The 24,580-nt window shown below is 41.7% G+C and overlaps 1 protein-coding gene across 1 annotated transcript in view; it reads left to right on the forward strand.

Annotated features, from left to right (window-relative positions):
- HOOK3 (hook microtubule tethering protein 3) overlaps positions 1-24,580 on the forward strand; it is a 110,042-nt gene that overhangs the window by 38,547 nt on the left and 46,915 nt on the right. The window contains 6 exon segments of the mRNA XM_032618413.1: positions 1,136-1,186; positions 2,759-2,891; positions 6,184-6,251; positions 13,343-13,405; positions 14,682-14,765; positions 21,308-21,471. Coding sequence (XP_032474304.1) covers positions 1,136-1,186; positions 2,759-2,891; positions 6,184-6,251; positions 13,343-13,405; positions 14,682-14,765; positions 21,308-21,471 — 563 coding nt within the window.

Below are 24,580 nucleotides of genomic sequence, written 5' to 3' on the forward strand. Positions count from 1 at the left end.
AAAAATTGAACACCCTAGAACCAGAGAAAGTATATTATATATTTTCCGTGTCTCCAAATTTTTAGGCATACAAAACATGTTAGTTTTATTTATGAGATTCTTTTTTTTTTAATATGAAGTTTTCAGTTTATTTTCTCCCTTAAAAATAAGTATGTCTTTGATTAACCACTGGATCCCCTGCTGTGGAATCTTTTATTTGATAGCTATCACTCCTACAGTCTTCTGTCCTAGGACATCTTCAACTATGAGCATCTACCTGGGGACAGCCAGGTAGATGATCAACAGCATCATATCGTGTGTGCATATGACTTAACGCAAATTCAGCCAGATAAGTTGGGTCAAAAAAAAAGAGGGAAGAAAATAAGTTTACAGTAAATAGTGCAGGTAATTCTGCCCGTGATTTCACCCAGGTAACATGACCAGGAGCCTGCGCTCTGGAGTTGAGTGAGTGTTGGTCCCTCATCCTGTCGTGTTACTGGGATGCTTTTTATAGCACAAGTATCTTGGCAATGCTGAGCGTTATACTAACATTTAAAGATGTAATAGTATTTTTTTAACCTTATGGCTCCTAAATATTTACTTGGCCTCAGCTGAAGGAAAACACTTTTCTGACCATGGAGGAATTTGGAGACATTCCTTCATAGGTGACTACCTGATTTGTAGGTTGTGTTAGGAGATATCCAAGGGTAATTTTGACTGTAATTTTTGTTTAATGCTCTAAATTTAGAACTTACCCTCTATGTAAGATGCAACTCTACTTTTCTGGGTAAAACAGCACTGAGCTCAAGTCTTCACTAAGGATGATACGTTTTTTTTTCTATGCAGAAGATCTACATAATTTAATCTTACTGTTAGGTCTTGTTCAGTTACCTTCGAATTTTTGTCAATGTGGTTAGAACATTGAAAATTTAACATAATTGGATACTTAATTTGCTTTATAGATCTCTTAGATCAAATAAATTAAGCCACTGATAGTCTTTTTATGATAGTAATTCAAATGTACTGTTGAATTTTATTTTTTATGTTTACTTTATGATTAACAAGAATGATTAGTTGGTTCAGAAATTTTTTAGGTTAAACTATATTTTCATCTGTGATTGCCTTTTACCCAGTTGTTTTCTCTCTCTTTAAACAGATAAGCAATTTAAAGAAAATTTTGAAAGGAATCCTGGATTACAATCATGAGGTAAGGAGTTTTTATCATTCTGCTTGGAAGTATTACTGTAGGATAGTTTAATCTTACAATATTTTACAGTAGTTTCAAGTAAAGGAAATATTACCTTAATATTAATAATCAGCTTTATGTTCCATTGTATGGTCTCTAAGATGTTGGTTCAAAAAGCTGGTTCACCAGCTATTAGATGTTTACTAGATAATCTTTTTCACTATACTATGGATAGTTTGTGAGTGGTTACTCATTTATGTTAAACTTTCCCTTCTGCTGTCCATTAACTCTCTCCTTTCTTCCCTTACTCGTGAAGGTGGTTTAGAGTCCATGCACAGTTACTAACAAGTCCTGTGCCTACTTCCATTTTATTCCTTGGCAAACCCGTACCCCTAGATTAACTCAGTTTATCCTCTGAGTCTGCATCAGAACGGTCAGGATATCGCTGGGGAAAAAAATCAGGCAGTGGAGCTAGTTTACTTTAAATTTCATGATCACAGATACCAAGTGGACACAACATAGCCTAGAAACACCTGTGTTATTTCCTTACTGTTTTTCCCGACAAGCTTACGTGCATTTAAACCTACATCTGTACTTACGTTATCTGTCTTCACCTCAGTATGTGACTCTGCCGTCCGCCCTACTATTCAAGTCCAGAGCCTACAGATCATCCTGCAGTCCTTCCTTCATTTGATATCATCAGCAAGACCTATAGTTAAATCTCCAAAATACAGTTTTCTCTGTTTCTGCTGCCACCACCCTGTACCGAGCCATCACCAGCTTTTGCTTAGATAACTCGCGGAGTGTGCCCTGATTTCACTTCTGCCCCACTACAATCTGTTCTCCACTCTCAAGCCAGGATGAGTTTTAAAAAGGAGAATGTATGTCACTCTCATCCTCCAAGTCATCTTCCATGGTTTCCTGTGGCATCGAGAATCAGATCCATACTTCTTACCAGGAGCCACCGGATGCCACATGACCCTTCTCACCTCCTCTTTCCCTGCTCCTTCCTTACCCGTCACACTACAGCCACATTCATCCTGCTTCTGCGCTTTTAGGATCTTCTTTTTTCACTGTAGGGTTATCAGACAGAAACCTACCCGTTTGTCTAAATGTGTCATTTCATTTGGGGCCAGTTTCCCCATGAAGGAAGCCTCCATTCTCTTTCCTTATGTGGGTGTCTTGTTATCAGTATTTTAGAGTCAAATGGAGTGAAGGTGGCCAGGGGAGTCTTCCTGTTGTGGGCATGAACCTATATTTAACTTCTGCTCTTTCTGGTACCCCCTGGTTCAGAAGCTCTCAGGCTCTCCTTCTCTGGAGAGTGCACATCCAGTCTTTCTGGGGGAGGTGGAGGGGTCAGTAGTACTCAGTTTCTTTGCTCGGCGTGCATACCACATACCAGATGAGGGACTAAGTTGTTGTGACTCAGGATAGTTATAATTTATGTATGGGAGGTATAAGTAGAAATTGGGAGTGAGATTGGCTTAACTGCTCTGCTCTTAACAGTGAGTTTCTGACAAACTAATCTCTATCAAGTATTTTATTTGGTCATATAGATGTAAATGCAATTCTCATGTTTTTATCTCTGTCCAGATTTTAGGGCAGCAAATTAATGACTTTACTCTCCCTGACGTGAACCTTATTGGGGAGCATTCTGATGCCGCAGAGCTGGGAAGGATGCTCCAACTCATTTTAGGCTGTGCTGTGAACTGTGAACAGAAGCAAGGTAATTTATTTGATGTTAGTGTATGCATGTAAAATAGTTAAGTAAAGTAATACACGTTGTGTATTTTATATATAAATCACATGTACAAACAACAACATCTTAAGGCCACCCACCAAGTATGCCATTTTCTGTGATTTTGCTAGTAATCTGTTTTCAAGCTGAAAAGGGTTTTACAGGTTAGAATAAATTTGATTATGATGATGTTCTTCCCCTTTCTGCAAGACTGCATAATTCTTTGAGCAGATTATTTTTAACTACACTGAATGTAATGAAATTTACTGTTACTTGGACAAGGTCCAGCCAAACTAATTAATTAATAATAGTCAATTCAGCTATAGGAGTGTAAAGTTCGATACTTTAGATTGCAAGTGCGAAGGGGTTATTCATAAACATTCACCGAAGTCATGCACCCTGCCGGGGCTTGGAACACAGTGTCAGACAAAACCAAGATAGTACCTGCCCTCACGGAACTTGCAGTTGAGTGGGGTGGGCATTTCTAAGTAGAACGCTTGACTTTAAAAGGCAGATGAAAAATTATTTAATGTAGTTCACTGAATTCAGATAAGAATTTCTTATGTATTTATTCTGTTAGGAGATTCATCAGCTTTTGGAGATGTCTAGCTGTTAAGAGTTGGCTAATTATTTATTACAGGGTGTGAATAGGAGAAGGCAAGGATGTTACCTATATCCGTCGTTCTATGGGAAGACAATCAAAATATTTGTTGAGCTTCTCACACAGACCAAGTGTTCTCTGTAACACCTGGCTTGAGGTTTTCCCTAAAAATTACATAAATGATGAAAACTTTGAACAGGATTTTAACCTCTCACTGTCCAGAGGGCATGCTCTGGCCTCAGGAACACAGCAGAGAGCTTGGATCAAATGCACTTCTGAGTTGCCGAGTGTTACCTGTCACTGCCCTGGGGGCCCGGCCTGTTTCCTCGTCTGCAGAGGCGGGGCACGACAGCTGGTCGTCGTGAGGAGTAGGTGAAACGGTGTGTGTGTTTGCTTCGCAACCCGTAGCGCACCGCAGACACAAGGGCTCTGTGTTTAGAGGCTGTTTCTCAGTTCCTAGAAGTGAGGCGTTGGCTCAGCGTGCCTTTCTCTTGGCTATCTGACTTGTTAAATTGGGGCACGTAAGTGGTGGTGTATTTGAAAAAGCAGAGATTAGCAGTAAAAACGCACTAAAAATAATATTTACCGAGTTCTCCCTCCTGCCTGGTTAACAGAACAAACGGCGCTTTTTACAAATTGGGAAACTGAGACTCCTGAGTATTGTTTGACTTGCCCAAGATCTCTTGCTCGTGAGAGGCTAGCGAGGACAAAAACACGTGTCTCCCACATTAGAACTAAATGCTCTTTGTACTGAGCTGAGCTGTAGGCTTTGGACCTAGACGCTTACTTTGCAGGACAGACTCCCCGGCGTAGCCTAGCTCATTCTCCACTGCCTCCTGGATCTGCCAGTAATCATACGTACTTGGATTTTGGACTTTTAAGATTTAACTTTTTTTTTTTTAACTTTTCAAAACTAGTACATTAACGTGGTTCTCATCATCATTTTATCATCCAGCATTTTACGGTGTTCGCGGGGAAGGGCCTTGACGTGGCAACACCGCTTCTTAACTAACGCTTCCCCTCTCACACCTGACTAACCTCCGCCCCCTGTCCCCCGTCACACCCTTCACACCCACGGGGCTGTCGTCCGTCTTTCTCCCATGGCTGGGCCACTGCCTCTCCCCACCATGTTCACAGTCTTTCATTCCGATCCCGGCTGTGCCAGCTGCTCTGTAGCCTGGGAATTCTGTGCTTGGTGCCTTGTACCCAACGCTCGTAGGACGCTCCTCACTAACAAACCAAACAAACAAAAAGTTCAGCTCAGACTAAAGGGATTCTTTTTTTTTTAAAACCGGAAAGTGGTTAAGTTATGATGCACAGTATTCCTACTTTGGGCCTAAGAACGATGCCTGTGGTTTGAGTGTGTTGTGTATACTTGCATACGCATCATTGATTGGGTACAAGCATCCTTACGACAGTACTTCCTTAAAAACATGCTTTGTTTAACTAAAAGCTTTGGCTTTAACAACCAGAATGTCGTAATTTAATAGTGCTGTCAAAATTCTTTTTTTTTTTTTAAACAAGTTACCTGTCAAGCAAAGGACTACAGTTTTGGCATTCCAAATCCATGAGTTTCTTGCCAGTAGGTCACTGTAACGATTGCACAGTAAGACTCTTTCATATAATATTAGAGTGCTGAGACAATTTTTTTTGGTGTTTTTTTGGGTATAGAGTGGAGAGAGGCAGGTTGAGGCTATAATTTCCTAATGACTTTATGTTTTAAAATGTTTCTTATTGGGTGGGGACGGGGGAGTGATGAATTGGGAGATTGGGATTGACATGTATACACTAATGTGTATAAAATGGATGACTAATAAGAACCTGCTGTATAAAAAAAATAAAATTAAAAAATTAAAAAAAATGTTTCTTGTTAAAATATATTTACGTATTTGTTGAAATCCAGCTGGCCTATTGATTGTTTATGCTTAATACCTGTTTTTTCATCTATTATTGGATTTGAAAATAATGAAAACTACTTCCAGGGCTTTATTTAGAAGGCAGAATTTTTTTTTTTCAACTTTGTCACTATGAACGGCTAAGGGAGCCTTCTCTTTTTCGGCATTGGTGAGGGTAAGGTTGATGAAATTGATGCTTTAGCTTATTAGAGATTTGGGTCATTATTTTAAAGCCCCGGGTTACACAGTGTTTAACTATAGCGTCAGTCTCTATCTTAAATTCACCTTAATTCTTTGTCCTGAGCAGGTCTCAGTATCCCTAAGTTTTTTTTTTTAATTGTAGAAAATATTAAGGTAGAAATTATACACAATTCAATACTTTGATGTCACATAAGAATAAAACACAGACATCAAAGTTTTATAACATGTAGCAAAGAATAATGTGAAAGATTTTTAGATTTTAGGAACAGTAATACAGAGTCCTTTCCATTCGGGCCTTAGGCTGTACCGTTTCATTGTTTTACATTCCCGAGATCCTCCATTCCTGTGACCTTTAGCTGTAGCCTCAACTTTATGGGGGGGCAGTTATTTTTAAGGACGGATAAATAATGTGATTTTCAGCCTTTACTTTACCTATGACACATGTATTTAACCATATACGAGGAATTCCGAGGAAGAATCAAAACACAGGAAACTTCTTTTCAGAATTCATGAAGTGTTAGCCTTTACTCCCTTGATCGTCTATAACTTGAACACTGACATTCCAGGTTGTTCTTACTTTCAGAGTACATCCAAGCCATCATGATGATGGAGGAATCAGTGCAACACGTTGTCATGACAGCCATCCAGGAGGTATGTTGGACCTTTGTGCTTACAGTTTGTGAGAAGTTAAAGGAGCAAACATGAGTTTAAATAATTGAAGTAGAAATTTTAAAAAGAGATTCTCCTACTCATTTTTTGAGAATTTTTTTCTTCGCACTTATGCTATAGCTTGTCTCATTTTTATTTAAACGTTAAATGTTTGTCTTGGAATTATAGATATTCCGTAACAATTCCTAATTTTTTTTAATGCTCTAATGAATTAGGAATAGTAGACTAATTCCTAAAGCCATTATGAATAATATCTATCTTAAACCAGCAGTCTGCCTCACACTTAAGTATTGGTTTCTTATTTGGAAGGAAATGGGTCTTCAACTCCAGCCAGACTCAAGGCAGTTTCTAGATGAATATTTATTTGAAACTGTAGGAGGGGAAAACTGTTTTGTTCCTCTACCCTTTCAAGTTTTTAGCTGGAGCCTCTGTTAAAAACAAACAAACAAAAGACAGATTAACAATAGAAGAGCATACAAATGTATTTAAGTTTTACACAACACAGGAGGCTTCATAAAGAAATGAAGATCAAAGAAGTGTTTCTTTTTTAAAAAATTATTTTATTTATTTATTTTTGGCCGTGTTGGGTCCTTGTTGCTGCGTGTGGGCTTTCTATAGTTGCGGCGAGCGGGGGCTACTCTTCCTTGAAGTGCGCGGGCTTCTTATTGCGGTGGCTTCTCTTGTTGCGGAGCACGGGGTCTAGGTGCGTGGGCTTCAGTAGTTGCGGCACGCGGGCTCAGTAGTTGTGGCTTGTGGGCTCTAGAGCGCAGGGTCGGTAGTTGTGGCACATGGGCTTAGTTGCTCCGCGGCATGTGGGATCTTCCTGGACCAGGAATCAAACCCGTGTACCCTGCATTGGCAGGCGGATTCTCAACCACTGCGCCACCAGGGAAGCCCAAAGAGGTGTTTCAACCTGAGTGTTTTGATGCTGGATTTGGTGAAGAGTGGAAAGTCTCGTGGAAAAATGTGATAGGGCGAAAAACGGCAAGTCCTGTTTGTTCAGATTCCCTCTGCATCCCTCTGACTTTGAAGATACGGATACTCCTTTCCTCTGAGCATAGGGAGGGCGCCTCTCACGTGAGGGACTTAAGACCTGCTTCAGAGGAAGGTCAGAAAATCTTTCCTGTCCCTGCTGTTTCTCAAATTCCTTCAGCTTGAAACATTCAACATGCCAAGCTGCCATATTTGGGGGTAGCATGTCCTGAACTCCATCAGGTGTCAGACATAGAACTATAAGAGTGAAAGTGATCTTAAGATGGGAGAATTTTTTAATCAAAGAAGTAATGGAAGAAACCTTTAAGGGAACTAAAATAGTATAGAATGTAAGTAACTAACAGAAAAAAAATGCAGCAGACAAACATGAAAAATGCTAAATGCAAATTAAGATAAAGTGTTTCCTTTTTTATTTTACTTTTTTTTTTTTTTTTTTTTGCGGTACGCGGGCCTCTCACCGCTGTGGCCTCTCCCGTTGCGGAGCGCAGGCTCAGTGGCCATGGCTCACGGGCCTAGCCGCTCCGCGACATGTGGGATCTTCCTGGACCGGGACACGAACCTGTGTCCCCTGCATCAGCAGGTGGACTCTCAACCACTGCGCCACCAGGGAAGCCCTATTTTACTTTTTTTAATTTTTTATTTAAAAAAATTTTTTAAACATCTTTATTGGAATATAATTGCTTTACATTGCTGTGTTAGTTTCTGCTGTATAACAAAGTGAATCAGCTCTATGTATACATGTATCCCCATATCTCCTCCCTCTTGTCTCCCTCCCACCCCCGCTTCCTATCCCCCCCGCAGGTGGTCACAAAGCACCGAGTTGATCTCCCTGTGCTATGAAGCATTTCCTTTTAAATCCGACCAACTGACTATGAATCCAGCAGTTCCCACTACCTCCTCAGATTTGATTATTTGCTGGAATGACTCATAGAACTCAGTAAAAGTGACGGTTTATTACAGCAAAAGGATACGAATCAGAACCAACCCCCCACCCCCCGAAATGGAGGTCTGGGAGGGTCCCAAACTCAGTCTCTGTTGTCCCCTCCCCGTGGAATCAAGACATGTCACCCTCCCAGCACATTACTGTGTGACAAGACACAGAGGGAGCAGCCAACCGGGGAAGCTCACCCGAGCTTTCATGTCCAGCATTTTGTTGGGGTTTCATTTTATAGGTGTGATTGGTTGGATCATTGGCCACAAGGTTGAACTAAATTTCCAGCCCCTGTCTCCTCCCCAGAGGCCAGGCTGGTATCAAGTGGCTCAAAGCCCCAACCCTCCCATATGCGATTGGTTTTCTTGGCGTCACCAGCCCCCAACCAGAGTCATCTCCTAGCTTAAACTATCTAGGGACCCACCATGAATAACAAAGACACTCAGCAGAGAAATCCCAGAGATTTAGCAGCTGCCTCCCAGTCACTGGGGGCAAAGGATCAGCCAAATTCTCTATCATACAGGACATTTCAACAAAGCAGAGCTTTTAGGAGAGGATCCGTTTGTCAGTGCTGATGGTAGCAGCGTAAACTAACAAAATGATGGTCAGCCAAGCAAGATATGAGTTTAATTTGCTCTCAAGTGGTCATGGGTTGGCTCCGTAGGCATCAGGGACACGGCTTTCTTGCATCTTGTTGTCTGCCATCCCTAATATGTGATTCCCACCCTGTGGTCAGCCGTGGCTCTTTGGCTTCCAGCCCTCACATTCACATTCCGGCCAGCAGGCAGGGCTGAAGGAAGGTTCTCCACTTCCTCTTAGTAAACTTCCAGGAATTCTCACTCCTGTTATCCAGCTGTTACTCACATTGCCACACAGGGAAGCTGGGGAATGTGGTCTTTTTTCCAGGTGGTCATGGACCCAGCCAAAATTTGAGGATTCTTTTACTAAGCAAAGACAGGAAAAGCAATAAGGGGGCCACTAACTGTTCTGCCTTACTGTCATTGATCCTGTAATTTCACTTTTAGGAATTTATTTTGAGGAAATCTGAAATAGAGAGATGGATGGTGATAATTGTACTGGCAAGCGTTTATCTACACCTACTCTGTGCGGATGGTGCCGGTACTCACTAACGCAGTGCATTTTACGTGCATATTCATTTTGTTTATTTAGTAAATACTTATCGAGCACCTAGAATGCAGTGGGAGCTATAGGAGGCCTTCAGGATACAACTATGGAAAAGATAGACATGGCCTCTTGTCTCACAAAGTGTGATCTAAAGGGAAGAATGGCCAAACGAGCAATTCGAATACATCCAAAGCATTCAGAATGAAAAGTGCCGTGATGGGGAAAAGATAGTAGGACCTCAAAGGAGTGTGTCCCTCAGCGTGGGGATGTTGGGGAAGGGTTCTCAGAGAATGCGGCGTCTCGTCTAAGCACTGGAGGAGGAGAAGAGGTCAGGAAGGGCACTTGCGGTCCAGGAGGCAGCCGCGTGGCGCGGGGAGGTGTCGGAAGAAGCCTCAGCAGGCGCGGGAGGTGTGGGTGCTGGAGGCAAGGCAAGAACCGTAAGGCCAGTAGGATGCCGAGCAGCTTTGTGGAAAGAGCTGGAATTTTGGAAACCAGTGAATTGCTTTTTAAGGAGAAAATACACTGAAGTCTGTATTTGAGAAAATCCAGGCAGTGAGAAGAATGGATCGGAGGAAAACAAGGCTAGAAAAAAGGAGAGCAGTTGAGACCTTAGTAATTATCTGGTGAGGAACGATGGAAGCCTGAACTAGGTTATGGCGGCTGGGTGGAGAGAAGTGGACAGATTTGAACTTTGTCCGAGCTTTATTTAACAGGCTTGGTGACTGATTGGGCTGTGGAGGAGGACAGGGTGGCTGGATAAAACTATGGAATTGAAGAAGGGCTTTTGTAAGATGATTGTCTGTATGTCTCTATTCAGGTGCAGCTGACTTTGATTTTTTTTTTCTGTTGTGGTAAAATACACGTAACATAAAATTTACCATTTTCAAGATTATTTTGTAGCATGTATCAATATTTAGTTCCTTTTCGTGGCTGAATGATATCCCATGGTGTGGGGGTGCCACATTTTGTTTATCCATTCATCATTTGATGGACGTTTTGAGTTGTTTCCACCTTTTCGGTATTGCGAGTAGTGCTGCTGTGAACCTGAGTGTACGGGGTTGTTTTGAACACCTGTTTTTATTTTATTTTTTTAATAAATTTATTTATTTGTTTATTTATATATTTTTGGCTGTGTTGGGTCTTCGTTGCTGCATGTGGGCTTTCTCTAGTTGCGGTGAGCAGGGGTTACTCTTCGTTGTGGTGCTCCAGCTTCTCATTGCGGTGGCTTCTCTTGTTGCAGAGCACAGGCTCTAGGTGAGCAGCTTCCGTAGTTGTGGCACGTGGGCTCAGTAGTTGTGGTACATGGGTTTAGTTGCTCTGCGGCACGTGGGATCTTCCCGGACCAGGGCTCGAACCCATGTCCCCTGCATTGGCAGGTGGATTCTTAACCACTGCACCACCAGGGAAGTCCGAGCACCTGTTTTTAATTCTTTTGGGTATATACCCAGAAATTGAATTTCTGGGTCACATGATAATTCTGTGTTTAACTTTTTGAGGAAGTGCCAGCACAGGTGTGTTTTCCACCGGTGCTGCACCATTTTACATTCCCACCAGCAATGTGCTAAGAATTCCAATTTCTCTCCCTCATTGTCAACCCTTGTTATTGTCCATCTTCTTGATATTAGCCATCCTAGTGGATGTGAAGTGTTTTCTAATTGTGGCTTATTTGTATTTCCCTAAAGACTAATGATGTTGAGCATCTTTTCATATGTTTGTTGGCATTTGTATATTATCTTCTTTGGAGAAATGTGATTGGTAATCAAGTAAATGATAGTCTTTTAATTTTTTAAATGCTAATAGGAAGAAGCCACAGGAAAGAGCAAGATAGAGGTTGAGATAACAAGAGAGAGGATGATAACTAGTACAGGGTCTCTGAGAAGCTGGGAAGAGACAGGGTTGAGAGTGTATTACGACAAGATTGAAGAAGGAAAGGATGGGTATGAATGCTGCCAATTTTGTAGGTTAAGGTGCAGGAAATTGGGGAATTTCTTATCTGGAGGCAAGGTTTTCTGATAAGAATAGTGGGGAGTTGGTGAGGTTTGAGAAGTAGGAAAGGTTTGGAATAATCTCTAAAGGGAACAAAGAGACTGCTGATTGGGGAAGCATAGCTGTACTTTGGGGGCAACCTTGAAGGCCCAGCTGAGACTGGAAACTATATATTATGTTTTATGGTTTAAAAAATATTTATTCTCTCAGTACTTAGCAGTCAGGATATATGGCCAGAAGAGATAGGCAGCTGGATTGGTCTTGGATTGAGATTTTGCCCAGGAGAAGGTATTAAGGTAAGGGAATCGATTATATTGACAAAGTCATCACAATAATAGACCATGAAGTCTAGGCCAGAAAGAGAAGGTAACTGATTAAACAGATGATGAACTGCGTAACTTAAAGTACGGAGTGGGGAGATTTCCAAAAATAAGATGACAATGTTGGCAGAAGAAAGAGGAGTAGGCTTTAGGCAGGCAGCAGAACAGTAATGTTCACGGTGGAGTCTAAGCAAAGTGAAGAAGAATGAACGTAAGATGATGGGCTGTCAGTGAAAACCAGGGAGGAAGTCGGGAGGTATAGGACCTGGAAACCTCATCGAGGTGGACATCCTAGCTGGGATTGACTGGGAGGAGGCTGTGTTCAGGGGGTTTTCTTCACAGGTGCTACTGTGTTATGATAAGGACTAACATGTAACAATGGGGACTGGAAGAAAATACTTGTACTCCCTTCTACCCCCCCACCACACCCCCCGAATTAGATCCTTCCTCTCTGAGTGTCTGTCAACAGCCCTCATCACATGACACTGTATTTGTCTTTTTTACTTGAGCTGTGTGAAACCCATGGCACAGGTAGCTTCTTGAATAGTTCAAAATTATAGACGTGGTTATTTCTGGATGGTAGAATAATGGGTGTTTTCTCTTTGTACTTTTTCTGAATTTTATCTTCCCTACATTGGGTGTTATTTTTTTAATTGGAAGAAAAATCTTTTGAACATCTTTTTAGTAACATTCTTACAATAAAAGCATAAAAATTGAAGCCTGTATTCTTTTACTCTTTCTGAGATTTTTTTCCCTCCTAGTTATGCTAAGGGACCTTCACTCTTCTCATGACATTAATATAGAGCAGTGGTTCTCAAACTTCAGTGTGTGGTGCTGGGCCCTAACCCCAGAGTCTCTGATTCAGTAAATCTGGGCAGGGACCCAAGAATTTGCATTTCTGACAAGTTCCTAGGCAATGCTGGTGTTGTTGGTTTGGTGTTGTTGGTTTGGGGACTTCTCAATCAGTGTTGAGAACCACTGATGCAGAGAAGAAGGTACAGCTGAGCATAACATTTCAGTTCTTTAGAGAGTGGGATGAAGGCTGAAATTACAAGATCTCTCAATAGTCTGTCCCCACGTTTCTAATTGTCCCTCTCTTTTGTCCTTCAGACAGAGCATAAGAAGGAAACAGGAGAAAATTGGGACATTTGAGTCTGCCCCTGACATTTGTCACAGTCAGAATTTTATCCCTTCTCCCCAAACCCTCACACACCCTCTGGATCTTCTCTGTGTGCAACACAAGGGTGAGAGAGGCTGAGACCTAGATTCGTGTGTATGTGCGTGTCATCACTGAACATTAGCGGTTAATTTGGGCTGATATTGATGTGACCCACGTTTATTCTTCAGAAATAGTTACTTAGTGTTACTATTTTTCTTACTGAAAAGTCAATATTTTAAATATTTAGCCACATTTTAACTTAAAGACTTGTCTTTTTAGTGGTAAGAATAAGTAATACTTGAGTCTCATGACTGGCCCTGCTGTGAAAATGCATACCAGAATTACACGTGTGATTTTAAGTGAAGGCTAATCCTGCAGCAAAACAAAGCTCCAGGCTGAAGAGCTTCAATGTATAGGAAAATGTTCCTTTTACATTTGTGATTTCATTGTAATTTTTATAATTCTATGGCAGCTGGGTGTTCATGTTTGTTGTTGTAAGTGTATTATACAGACTGTCACTTTTTTCTGGTGGTTGTAATCATTCAAATCTTAATTTCAGCTGATGAGTAAAGAGTCTCCTGTCTCTGCTGGGAACGATGCCTATGTTGACCTCGATCGCCAGGTACCTGATCTTGCATTGTTTTTATCCGTGCAGAGATGAAAGGGTGAACTTTACATATTAATGAAAAGGGTGTTTCAGTTGAAATTGCTTATGAAATATATTGGTATAATGCTTTATTTTTTACCTAAAATTCAAGAACGTAAGCCACTTTACTAATGGATATTACACACTCGTAATTAAATTTGTAATTTGTAATTAACATATTATTGTACAACCCACTTTAAAATAAATTAACCTCTTTAATTTACGATAATTCATGTTTTAATGAATGGTTAAAGTAGATTAACCTCTTTAATTTACTATAATTCATGTTTTCTAGTCATGTTTTCTTTTTCCATTAGTGATATCTTTCTGTATGCCACGTTTAACACAATAGATGCAGTCCTGGAAAATGGCATGCATTTAATCCTGTGATTTATTTATAATTCAAAAGATATCTTACCTTTATTTCATGTTATTCTTCAATTGAAGAAGTCTCCTCTACCCTTCATCTTTGTGAAGAAGTGAACTGTCTGGTTTTCACTGACAGCCCATCATCTTACGTTCGTTCTTCCTCACTTTGCTTAGACTCTACGGTGAACATTACTGTTCTGCCTGCCTAAAGCCTACTTCTCTTTCTTCTCCCAACATCGTCATCTTATTTTTGGAAATCTCCCCACTTCATACTTTAGCTTAAGCAGTTCATCATCTGTTTAATCAGTTACCTTCTCTTTCTGGCCTAGACTTCATGGTCTATTATTGTGATGATTTTGTCAATATAATCGATTCTCTTACCTTAATACCTTCTCCCGGGCAAAATCTCAATCCAAGACCAATCCAGCTGCCTATCTCTGGCCGTATATCCTGGCTGCTAAGTACTGAGAGAATAAATATTTTTTAAACCATACAACAATTGTGTTGAAATACATTAGCTATTTATTTTAACAATTGAACCCCTGTTCCTCTAGCACATATATATTTTACCAAGGTGAGATTTCTTAGTTATTACAGAATCAACATTACCAAGAACCAAGTAGCCCTAGGAGATGTATAAGAAAACTTGATATGAGGAAAGAACCAATTTCCAAGTACAGAAGAGACAAGACTCAGGACTAAAAGATGTCTGCAGTTGGAAGAAACCCTCCTTTTGACTCGTGCAGAAGGGTTCTTGATTTCTCCCTGCCCCACAGAAAGAACAGGGGGAAGCGCTTTAGTTTTCTATTGTACATGTGCGATCATTAGTTGTTGTTGCCACGTCATATTGCGATGTTCACTGTAGCTCTTTGCTTCTACGCAGCTGAAGAAAACTTCAGAGGAACTGAATGAAGCTTTGTCGGCCAAGGAAGAAATTGCTCAAAGGTGCCATGAGTTGGATCTGCAGGTAAGAGATCTGGTTTTACACCACCTGTTTGCAGCACGGCTCTGCGTCCCACCATGTGCCCTGGGTCCCACGTGCGGTACAGTTTGGCTGTAACACAGCCCTAGTTTGAGAAGAAAAAGGAAACAGCCTGGAAAAAGAGTGCAGACTGAACAAAGGTCAGAGTTTTCCTTCCTTCTCACAGCCCCATCAAATTCATAATAAATGAATTTAAAATGGGATAAGCCCACGAGAAAAGAAGAGAAAGAGGAGAGAGATCGGCTCTCAGGAGGACTGAGGGAGATTTTTAAAAGCCCTGATTTGTAGCGTTTTCCAATTTCCACAGTATAAACACTGTCACAGCGACCAATTCCAGGTTGTTAATGGTTTAACAGTCGGCTCACCAGACTCCCGAATATTTAGCAAGCGGCTTGGTTATAGCCAGCAGCAGCACACCACTGCTCATCATCAACCTCAGAAGGCCAAAAGGCAGCTGGGTAAAGTGCCAAACAGCCTTAAAAGGAGTAAAGAATGCAGCGCCAAAAACACCTATAAAGGGGGAGGGAGCTGCTGTAGCTGAACCCCAGAGAAGCCCCCATGCTTGGTGGAAGGCTGCAGCGAGGTGTAACGGGGTCTTCTGTAGGAGAGCTCAGCCCCATTGCCCGTCACCCACTGCAGATACCCTGACCTGTAGCTGGTTTCCCAATTGGAGGGTTCTCTTCTAAAGAAGTTAAGCAAACAGAAGTACAGGAGGTTAGGCCGAGTATTAGTATTGCAGGGTAAGGCCCTTTTCATTTTGACCTTTCTGGATTCCCTAATTTACAGAAAACCGATTCTTACATGTGAGGAAAATCTGTGTAACAAAAAAGAGAAGGGTCAAGATAAACAGGAAACTAGCCCTAGAGGAAGTGGAGAAATTGGGGTAGTAGAAGAGATTTTTCTTTTTATTTTGTTTTTGGTTTTTTTTTTGCGGTACGCGGGCCTCTCACCGTTGTGGCCTCTCCCGTTGCGGAGCACAGGCTCCAGACATGCAGGCTCAGCGGCCATGGCTCACGGGCCCAGCGCTCCACGGCATGTGGGATCCTCCCGGACCGGGGCACTGAGCCTGCACGTCCAGAGCCTGTGCTCCGCAACAGGAGAGGCCGCAGTGGTGAGGGGCCCTTATACCGCAAAAAAAAAAAAAAAAAGGACAAGATGCTATTTTAAAAAGAAAAAATCAGAGATCAAGAAACACTAAAAATAGAATTGTCAAAATAAACAAATTCAATAGAATAGTTAAAAATAAAGTTGAAATCTCTCCTAAATTAAAAGACAGAAAATTAAGAAATAAAATTGTTTGTCTGGGATTTACCTCAAAATCAGGGAGGAGGGGGGAGTGGATGGAAGTCCAGATAGGTGCATAATTGGCCATGTTTTGATACTTGTTAAAGCTGGGTAGTAGGTACACAGGGTTCGTGATATTTTATACTAGAAGCATTTTACCTTGAAAGGCATAAGAGTTGGTCATTGCTTTGGATGCAGATAGGAAGAAATGTGATCAGAGCACACTTTCTGGGTTATGTAGTAAATAATATTTACCTAGTCATAAGGTTAAGTGCTGTTAATTGCTTTTCAGATTCTAAAATTCAGCTATACACAAATGCAGTATTTTACAATAATGATAAATAAGAGTTGGTTGTTTTTATGAGCAGGATATAAATAGTCTCTTTGACAGTGTAACATTCAAGTTGTACACTGGGATTGGCAGACTGCAGCTGGCCCTCTGTCTCATGAGTAAAGTGGTAGCGCAGGCAGGCTTGTTCCTTGATGTGCTGTCTCTGGTGCTTTCACGCTGCAGAGACAGGGTTGAGGACTCGCCACGAGACCTGTGGCTCTGAAAGGCTCAGCTGTTCACTGCCCTATTCCTTACAGAAGAGTTTACCAGTCCCTGGTGTGAACAGATCGCAGAGCGAGTGGCGGGGCTGCAGAGAGGTTATGAGGAGATTGGTGGCAGCGCCGTGACACACTCAGCCCTGCAGAAAGCAGTCGTAACACAGGCGTGCTGATGTGACCTCTGAGGTAGCGATGTGAACGTCACTGGTCTTCAGCATCTAGCCCTGCCTGTGGAGAAGCAGTGTTATGAAAGTAAAGATGCGGGTGCTGGAGGTGAGCAGGAGAAGCAGGGTGAGGCAGGGCAGTGAGGGCCCGGTGGGGCCCCCCGTGTTCTCGTCTCACCACGAGGGAGCACAGGCAGTACACGGCCGGCCGCTTCTCGCCATCCAGTCTCAGCTCCAAATCACGTGGTTTATCTGTCATGAAATATTCACTGGGCACTTAGGTGTGCCCAGTACTAACCTCAGCCTCCCTGGTAAGTTCCTCGGTCACAAGCCTACAGTCGTCCTCCAGCCTCTCCTCTTAGTCTTTTTTTTAAAAATAAATTTATTTATTTATTTATTTTTAGCTGTGTTGGGTCTTCATTTCTGTGCAAGGGCTTTCTTCAGTTGCAGCGAGCAGGGGCCACTCATCATCGTGGTGCGCGGGCCTCTCACTGTCGCAGCCTCTCCCGTTGCGGAGTGCAGGCTCAGTAGTTGTGGCTCACGGGCTTAGTTGCTCCACGGCATGTGGGATCTTCCCAGACCAGGGGTCGAACCCGTGTACCCTGCATTGGCAGGCGGATTCCCAACCACTGCGCCACCAGGGAAGCCCCTCCTCTTAGTTTTGCTTTAACCCTCTGCAGAGCACTTTCACTCTAGGTCTTGCATGTATTTATTAGTTTACTTTCTTGCTTAATATGATTTGTCCTTGTTTATATATTTACTATGATGATTTGTTTAGAATATGTAACACATAAGAATAAGTACTGTCTCTGCGTTTTTCATTGTGGTATCCCTTGCACCTGGAAAATTGCAGCAGTGCCTAGCACATGGTAGACCTACGATGAGTATCTGAGTGAGCTAATGAGTGGGCACGTGATGGAGTGAAACAAGTCAATGAGTAGTTGTTCAAAATTGCAGAGGTGGCCAGTAAAAGGAGCAGGAATAGTGCCATAACTATTTGTGGAAATGGGGGATGCTGCAAGTGGCTCTAATTTCACATGTCAGAGGAGACAAGTCACTAGATAATGTGTAAGGTTGATAAATCAAGAAATAGTGGGTATAACATGTTATTGAGAGATGTCAAGTCACAGCCAAAAACAATAAAATTAGGAACATTAAAACTAGCTGTCAGGCTTCCCTGGTGGCGCAGTGGTTGAGAGTCCGCCTGCCGATGCAGGGGACACGGGTTCGTGCCCCAGTCCGGGAGGATCCCACATGCTGCGGAGCGGCTGGGCCCTTGAGCCATGGCCACTGAGCCTACGCGTCCGGAGCCTGTGCTCCGCAACGGGAGAGGCCACAGCAGTGAGAGGCCCGCGTACCGCAAAAAAAAAAAAAAAACCTAGTTGTCTCTTGGAAGTAGAAAAACTCAATGGGAAACTGTAGCTTTCCATTATAAGCCCCTTTGCTTTATTTGCTTTTTTTCCTTAAATTGTGTTTATGTATTATTTTAAATTATTCTCCTTGTTGACTAAAAAAAATGCACAACGTGAGAGTTGTGAGTTAAGGTTTCTTTGGGGCAAAATGAGGACAATAGCCCAGGAGACAGCATCTCAGCTCTGAGGAACTGCTCCAAAGTGGTGGGATGGAGGTCAGTATGTATGTGATTTAGGAGAAGAGGGTGCGTGCAGTGAAGCACACGTTCTGGTAGAAGGTGGCTGCCAGTCACGAGGAGCAGTTGTCACCGTTGATGATTTTAGTGCTTTTCTAGATATGAGGAGATGCAAGAATTGGGCTCATAAAATCTTCTCCTGAAAATATCTAACTATCTGAAGGCCTGTTCTGCCAGTTTTCCCAGAGCACGGGGGGCCTCGTTCCTGATCTCTTCCTGAACTCCTTTCAGGGGGCGTTACAGGTCAGCGGCTGCAGCAGCTCATGATTTAATCCTTGTCGAGGCAGATGGCAAGTACCAATTTGTAGTTGACACCTTTTTCTGTGTATGTGAAAAGGATTTCTGCCAAATATATTGAATTAAATTACTTTAGCAACATTTGCTAGTCTGATGAGTCTGGTATTAAGGTGTTGCATTATGCACTCAGCCTTCATATAAACTGACCACATACCAGGCTATAAAGCAATTCCCAATAAAATTCAAAGAATCTGTGTCTTTAGATCATGCTTTCTGACCAAAGTGCAATTTAAGATAGAAATTATTAAAAAGAAATGAGCTTTTAAATTTTAAAGCCTTAAATATTTATTTTAAAAAGAACAAAAGAGCAGAAATGAATGAAATAGACCAGTGGCACGGAATTGAGCTACTACTCTACTCTGAGAAAAGACTCGTGCGTTTATGGAAATCTGACAAGTTAGAGAGCTGGCATTTCAGACTCATTCATTTATTCAGCAAACATTGAGCACCCACTCCAGACCATCCACTGTTCTAGCTGCTGTCGATACAGTGAAGATAGGGGAAAACACAGAAACGGATAAAACATCCCTGCCTCCAAGGTGCTTGCATGCGATAAAGAAGACAGACAGTGAACAGGATAAGAATACGGTCTGTTGTGTGCTGCTGATAAGTATTTTAGAGAACGGGGGACTCGGGGGGACGGGGGCACGGGGTGGGAGGAACTAGTTCTGACTGGGTTGTCAGCACAGGCCGCCGGGGAGGCAGCAAGTTAGTAAATCTTAGAGGGTGGATAAGCGGCCTCCCAGGCTTCCTGCGAGGCTCATCTAGGCTCAGCGCACAGGCCTGATGCGGGGCAGCTGGTGTCTCCGGGAGCATGAAGGTGAGGGCAGCAGGAGTGAAGCCTGGGGAGAGGAGTCCGTCTGCAGAGGCCTGACAGGCCTTGGTACAGGCTGAGTAAATAAATGGGAAGCCGTTGGAGGCTTGTGAGCAAAGACGTCCTGTGATCCGAGTTTTATTTTAATGGATTATGGTGGCTGCTGGGTGGTGAGGGCCAACTCAAGGAGACTAATTCAGAGGCCTTCGCAATAATCAGGCAAGAAATTAGGTTGGCTTAAATCAGAATTGAGGGGCGGTTAGAAGTGGTTGAAATCTGTCTGAAGGCAGAGCTGCTGATGTTTGCTGAAAGAGTGGGCGTGGGTGTGAGGACGAGATGGGACAGATCCTGCCAGAGCAAGTGGAAGGACAGAGTTAGCATCGCTGAGATGGGGAAGACAGTGGGAGGGCAGGGCGGGGTGTGGGGGAATGAGAGTCCCACCTGGACAGGTTAAATTCAGAGGCCTGGTGGACATCCAGGTGGACGTGATACCCAGTACGGGGTTCCAGGCTGGAAATAGAAACATGCGAGCTGTCAGTGGATAAATGATGTTGACAGCCCAGAAGCTGGAAGCCATCAATGTATTTAGAAAGGAAAAGCCATGCATGTGCCAGAGGCAGGGAGGTGAAGAGGGCTTGACTGGAGTAAAGAGGTAGCACACAGACCAGGAGAGGGAGGTGTCCTGGGAGCCACAGAAGCCAAGGTCGGCTGATCCTGAGGATGGTGGGGCAACGGCCCAACTGGAACAAGTTCCAGAGAAAATGGGTGTGCAGAGGGAGAATCAGAAATGGCAGGAGACTCCTGTTTTACGTGTTTTGAGATGTAGTCGACATACAACAGACTGCTCATCTTTGAAGTGTACGGTTCTGATGCTTGTTGACACGTATAAACGTGCGAAACCACCACCACAATCAGGATAGTGAGCTCTCATGACTCTGGAATCCTCTTCCAGTCCCGGCTTCGCTTTCTGTCACTGTAGATTAGCTTGTGTCTTCTAGAATTGCATATGAAAGGAGTCATACACAGTGTACTCTTTTTCTGCCTGGCTTCTTTCATTATTTTGAGATTCATTCATGTTATCGGTATTAATAGTTAATTCTTTTGTATTGTCAAATAGTATTCTGTTGTATGGATGTGCTGCACTTTATTTATCCATTCACCTACTGGTCAACATTTGCTTTTCTGTATTACAAATGAAGCTGCTATAAACATTCTACATCTCTGTGTGGACATATGCTTTTAGTTCTCTTTGGTAAATAAATACCTAAGTGTAAAATGTCTGGGTTATGTGGTAGTTGCATGTTTAATTTTTTAGGAAAATGCGAACCGGTTTTTCACAGCCTGTGGAACATTTCACGTGCTGAACAGGTGTGTGAAGCTCCCATCTGTTTTCATCTTTACCAACACTTGGTACAGCCAGTCTCTCTGATTTTCCGCATTCTAGTGGGAGTAAGTGTATGGATATAACATTGTGGATTCAATTTGCATTTCCTTAATGACTAATCATGAATATCTTTTTGTGTGCTTAGTTGCCATTACATGTCTTCTTTGGTGAATTACCTTTTCAAATGTAAAATAAAGAATGAATTCTTGCTTACTCTTACGTACTGCTCTGCCTGTGCAATATTCCAAAATAATGTCAGTGTTTTAAGTGGAGGTTGCTTGTACTTCTTTAAAAACAGGCTTTAATTCGTAATGGTAATTCACAAGTGATTATGCGGATTCCAGTGTAATTGGAGAAAATAACCACTGTCTTCCTATATTCTAACAGGTTGCAGCATTGCAAGAGGAGAAAAGTAGTCTGTTGGCAGAGAATCAGGTATTAATGGAAAGGCTGAATCAGTCTGATTCTATAGAAGATCCTAACAGTCCAGCAGGAAGAAGGCATCTGCAGCTCCAGACTCAGTTAGAACAGCTCCAAGAAGAAACATTCAGGTAAGGGACAACTCACTCAGAGCTCATTTTTTTAGATTTGGTAATGTCTTTTTTTTAATATATAAATTTATTTTATTTATTTTTGGCTGGGTTGGGTCTTCGTTGCTGCCTGCGGGCTTTCTCTAGTTGCGGCGAGCGGGGGCTACTCTTTGTTGCGGTGCACAGGGTAATGTCTTTTAAAGTTAAGACTATAGCGTTAGGACTTTCGGGTAACTGCAGACCAGGGAGGCTGTGCAATTAGCCACTTCCCAAAAGTCTTCCCACACGACATGAAGTAACTGCTCATTTAGGAAAATCTATGAATGCTCACCCTCAATATGACTTGCAGACAGAATGCCCCAACTGAACAATAACTGTGAGTGAAAGGAAGGAAGCAAACACCAGCCCACCTCCATCCTGCCAGGCACTCTGAGGCAAGTAAAGGGAGACAGAGAAAAAAATCAGAGACAGAGGAAGAACTAGCGAAGGGGCCTGAGGGTGAGTTGGAGCAGTCGCTGCAAAGATTAAATTCGCTCAAAATCGGAAATTACTTTAAAACAAAAAAGGAAATTAGATCACAAACTGCAGGGATAGGAATTCAAAGTAAGTGTATCTTCTTAAAGGACCAAATGCCAAAAAAATACACAGGCACAGAATTTAGAGATTGGTGCCCTTTCCAGAGCACAGTTTAAAGAAACGCAAAATAAAGGCCAGGTGCGTGGGTTATAGAGACAAGCCTATTTAAAGGGCGAGCTGATGTAAAGGGGCAGTCTTCCAGACACATCTTCTGGGAGAGGAAAAGGCCAAAAAGAAGGAAGAGGGCCCATTGGCGATTGGATGGTGAAAGGGAAAAGAAGAAAAGGAAAAATTTGGTGTCCTGCAAGACAAACTAGAACCCCAAAGTTGAAGGACTTGGCAGTATGATAAAATACTGTGTTGTGATTTACTAGAAAACATATCCTGGCCTGTTTCTTACCCAACCATAGATTTTCAGTGTCAAAACTGGGAGAAATTAAGTTTTTTTAACTTGTGCAGTGACTCAGTCCTTTGTTTCCCCATAAAATGTTTCTGCATTTTTTTTTTTTTTTTGGCCTTGACGGGAAAAAATAAACAAATTTTCTTAGTCTTCTCAGAAACCTTAGACAAACAATCCATCCCCTATGGTCTACATCTGTGGTTCAGAGTGTCATCCGAGGACCCTCTCAGAGAGTCTTCAGGGCCCTCTCTTTTCCAACTGCATTTCTGTGCTTGGCTGGATCTCCTTCCTATACCGCAGCCAAAAAACCATCACAGCAGACCAGTGTAGAAACACCTATGGGAACCCAGCTGTCTTCTACTAAACCAGATGATTTGAGTCACAGAATATAAAAAATATTGCCACTCTCCTCACCATTTTTTGGTTTTAGAAAATAGTTATTTTTCATAAACAGTATGTTGTCTATATTAACATAATGGGTTTATTACTATTATTTTCAAATGACTGACATCTCATTTATGAGTATTCTTTAAATAATTCCTGAATAAAATAGTAGCAAATTCAATCCAGTACTAAAGTAAGCTTTATCCCAGGATTGTTAACCTGTTGCGTATTATTACAGTAACTATTAAATGTATTATAACTCCTCCAATCCATAAGGTAAAGGAGAAAGAAAAATATAAAATAAGCTTGGTACATGAAATTCTCAGTAAAGTTAAGAATGAAATGAGGATGAGTATTAATCTATTATTTGACATTTTTCTAGACATTCTAAAAATCCTGGCTTTGCCACTTACTAGCTGTGTAACCTTGGGCATGCCTCCATTTTCTCTACTATAAGATGGTATAATAGTATTATCTACCTTCTAGAATTTTTGTGAGCATTAAATGAGTTAATATATATAAAGTATTTTGAGAATATTGCCTGGCACATAGATGCTATATAAGATTTCACTGTTATTACTTTTCTAGAAAATGAAATAAGAAAAAGAAATGAGATGAAAATATTGGAAAGACAAAAAATATCAATAAACGATGATTATTTGTAGATAATATGTGTGTCCACCCAGAAAATATAAGAGAATTAACTCAGAAGTTCTTAGAACCAATAAACATTTAACAGGGAGAGGGTAATGTGAGACTGCTACATAGGTCATAAGTTTTTTTACCAATAACTAGTTAGTATCATCAGGAAAAACTTCCATTTATAAGTATTTAAGTGAAGAATAAAAAAAAAATTAAGTACAGGCTTCCCTGGTGGCACAGTGGTTGAGAGTCCGCCTGCCAATGCAGGGGACATGGGTTCGTGCCCCGGTCCGGGAAGATCCCACATGCCGCGGAGCGGCTGGGCCCGTGAGCCATGGCCGCTGAGCCTGTGCATCCAGAGCCTGTGCTCCGCAACGGGGGAGGCCACAACAGTGAGAGGCCCGCATACCACAAAAAAAAAAAAAAAAAAAAAAAAAATTTAAGTAATATGAAGGAGTTAGATGACAAAAACTTCTAAGTTATACATAAAACATAATACTGTGTGGAGAGAGAGAACATATTTTTAGGTGTTTTTAATGGAACATTGTAAGAATGCCATTTTTTCCTTAACTTATATAATTTGAACTTGATTCCAATTCACATTTTATGTTCATCTAGAAGTATTAATGAACAAGAGATTCCCAAAATGTTTTGAGAACAAAGTATAATGAGGGAATACTGGCCACACCCAAGTACTAATATACTAACGAAAATAGCTTGGTACCAGTGCAGCAAAATAGACACCAATGACACAAATGAAGATCCAGAAACCAGTCCAAGTATATATAAAAATACATAAATGTGATAAAGATGGCATTTTCTAATCAATAGGGAAAGGTTAAATTATTTGTTAAACAGTTTTGGAATGGTTGGTAGATATTTTGGCAGGAAAAGTTAGATTCCTGTACTACATCATATACCCAAATGAATTCCAGGGAAATTGAAAACGTTAATGTTAAAAATGAAACTGTATAAATACTAACAGAAAACAAAGAATTAGAAGGAAGAAAAAGTTCTAATTGCACATTAGAAGTAGAAACTATACTTATATGGGGAATCTAAAAAGAAATGATACAAATGAACTCATTTACAAACCAGAAACAGACTCAAAGACTTAGAGAACTTATG

Source organism: Phocoena sinus, chromosome 21 (assembly GCF_008692025.1).
Source record: "Phocoena sinus isolate mPhoSin1 chromosome 21, mPhoSin1.pri, whole genome shotgun sequence".
NCBI classification, from domain to species: Eukaryota; Metazoa; Chordata; class Mammalia; order Artiodactyla; family Phocoenidae; genus Phocoena; species Phocoena sinus.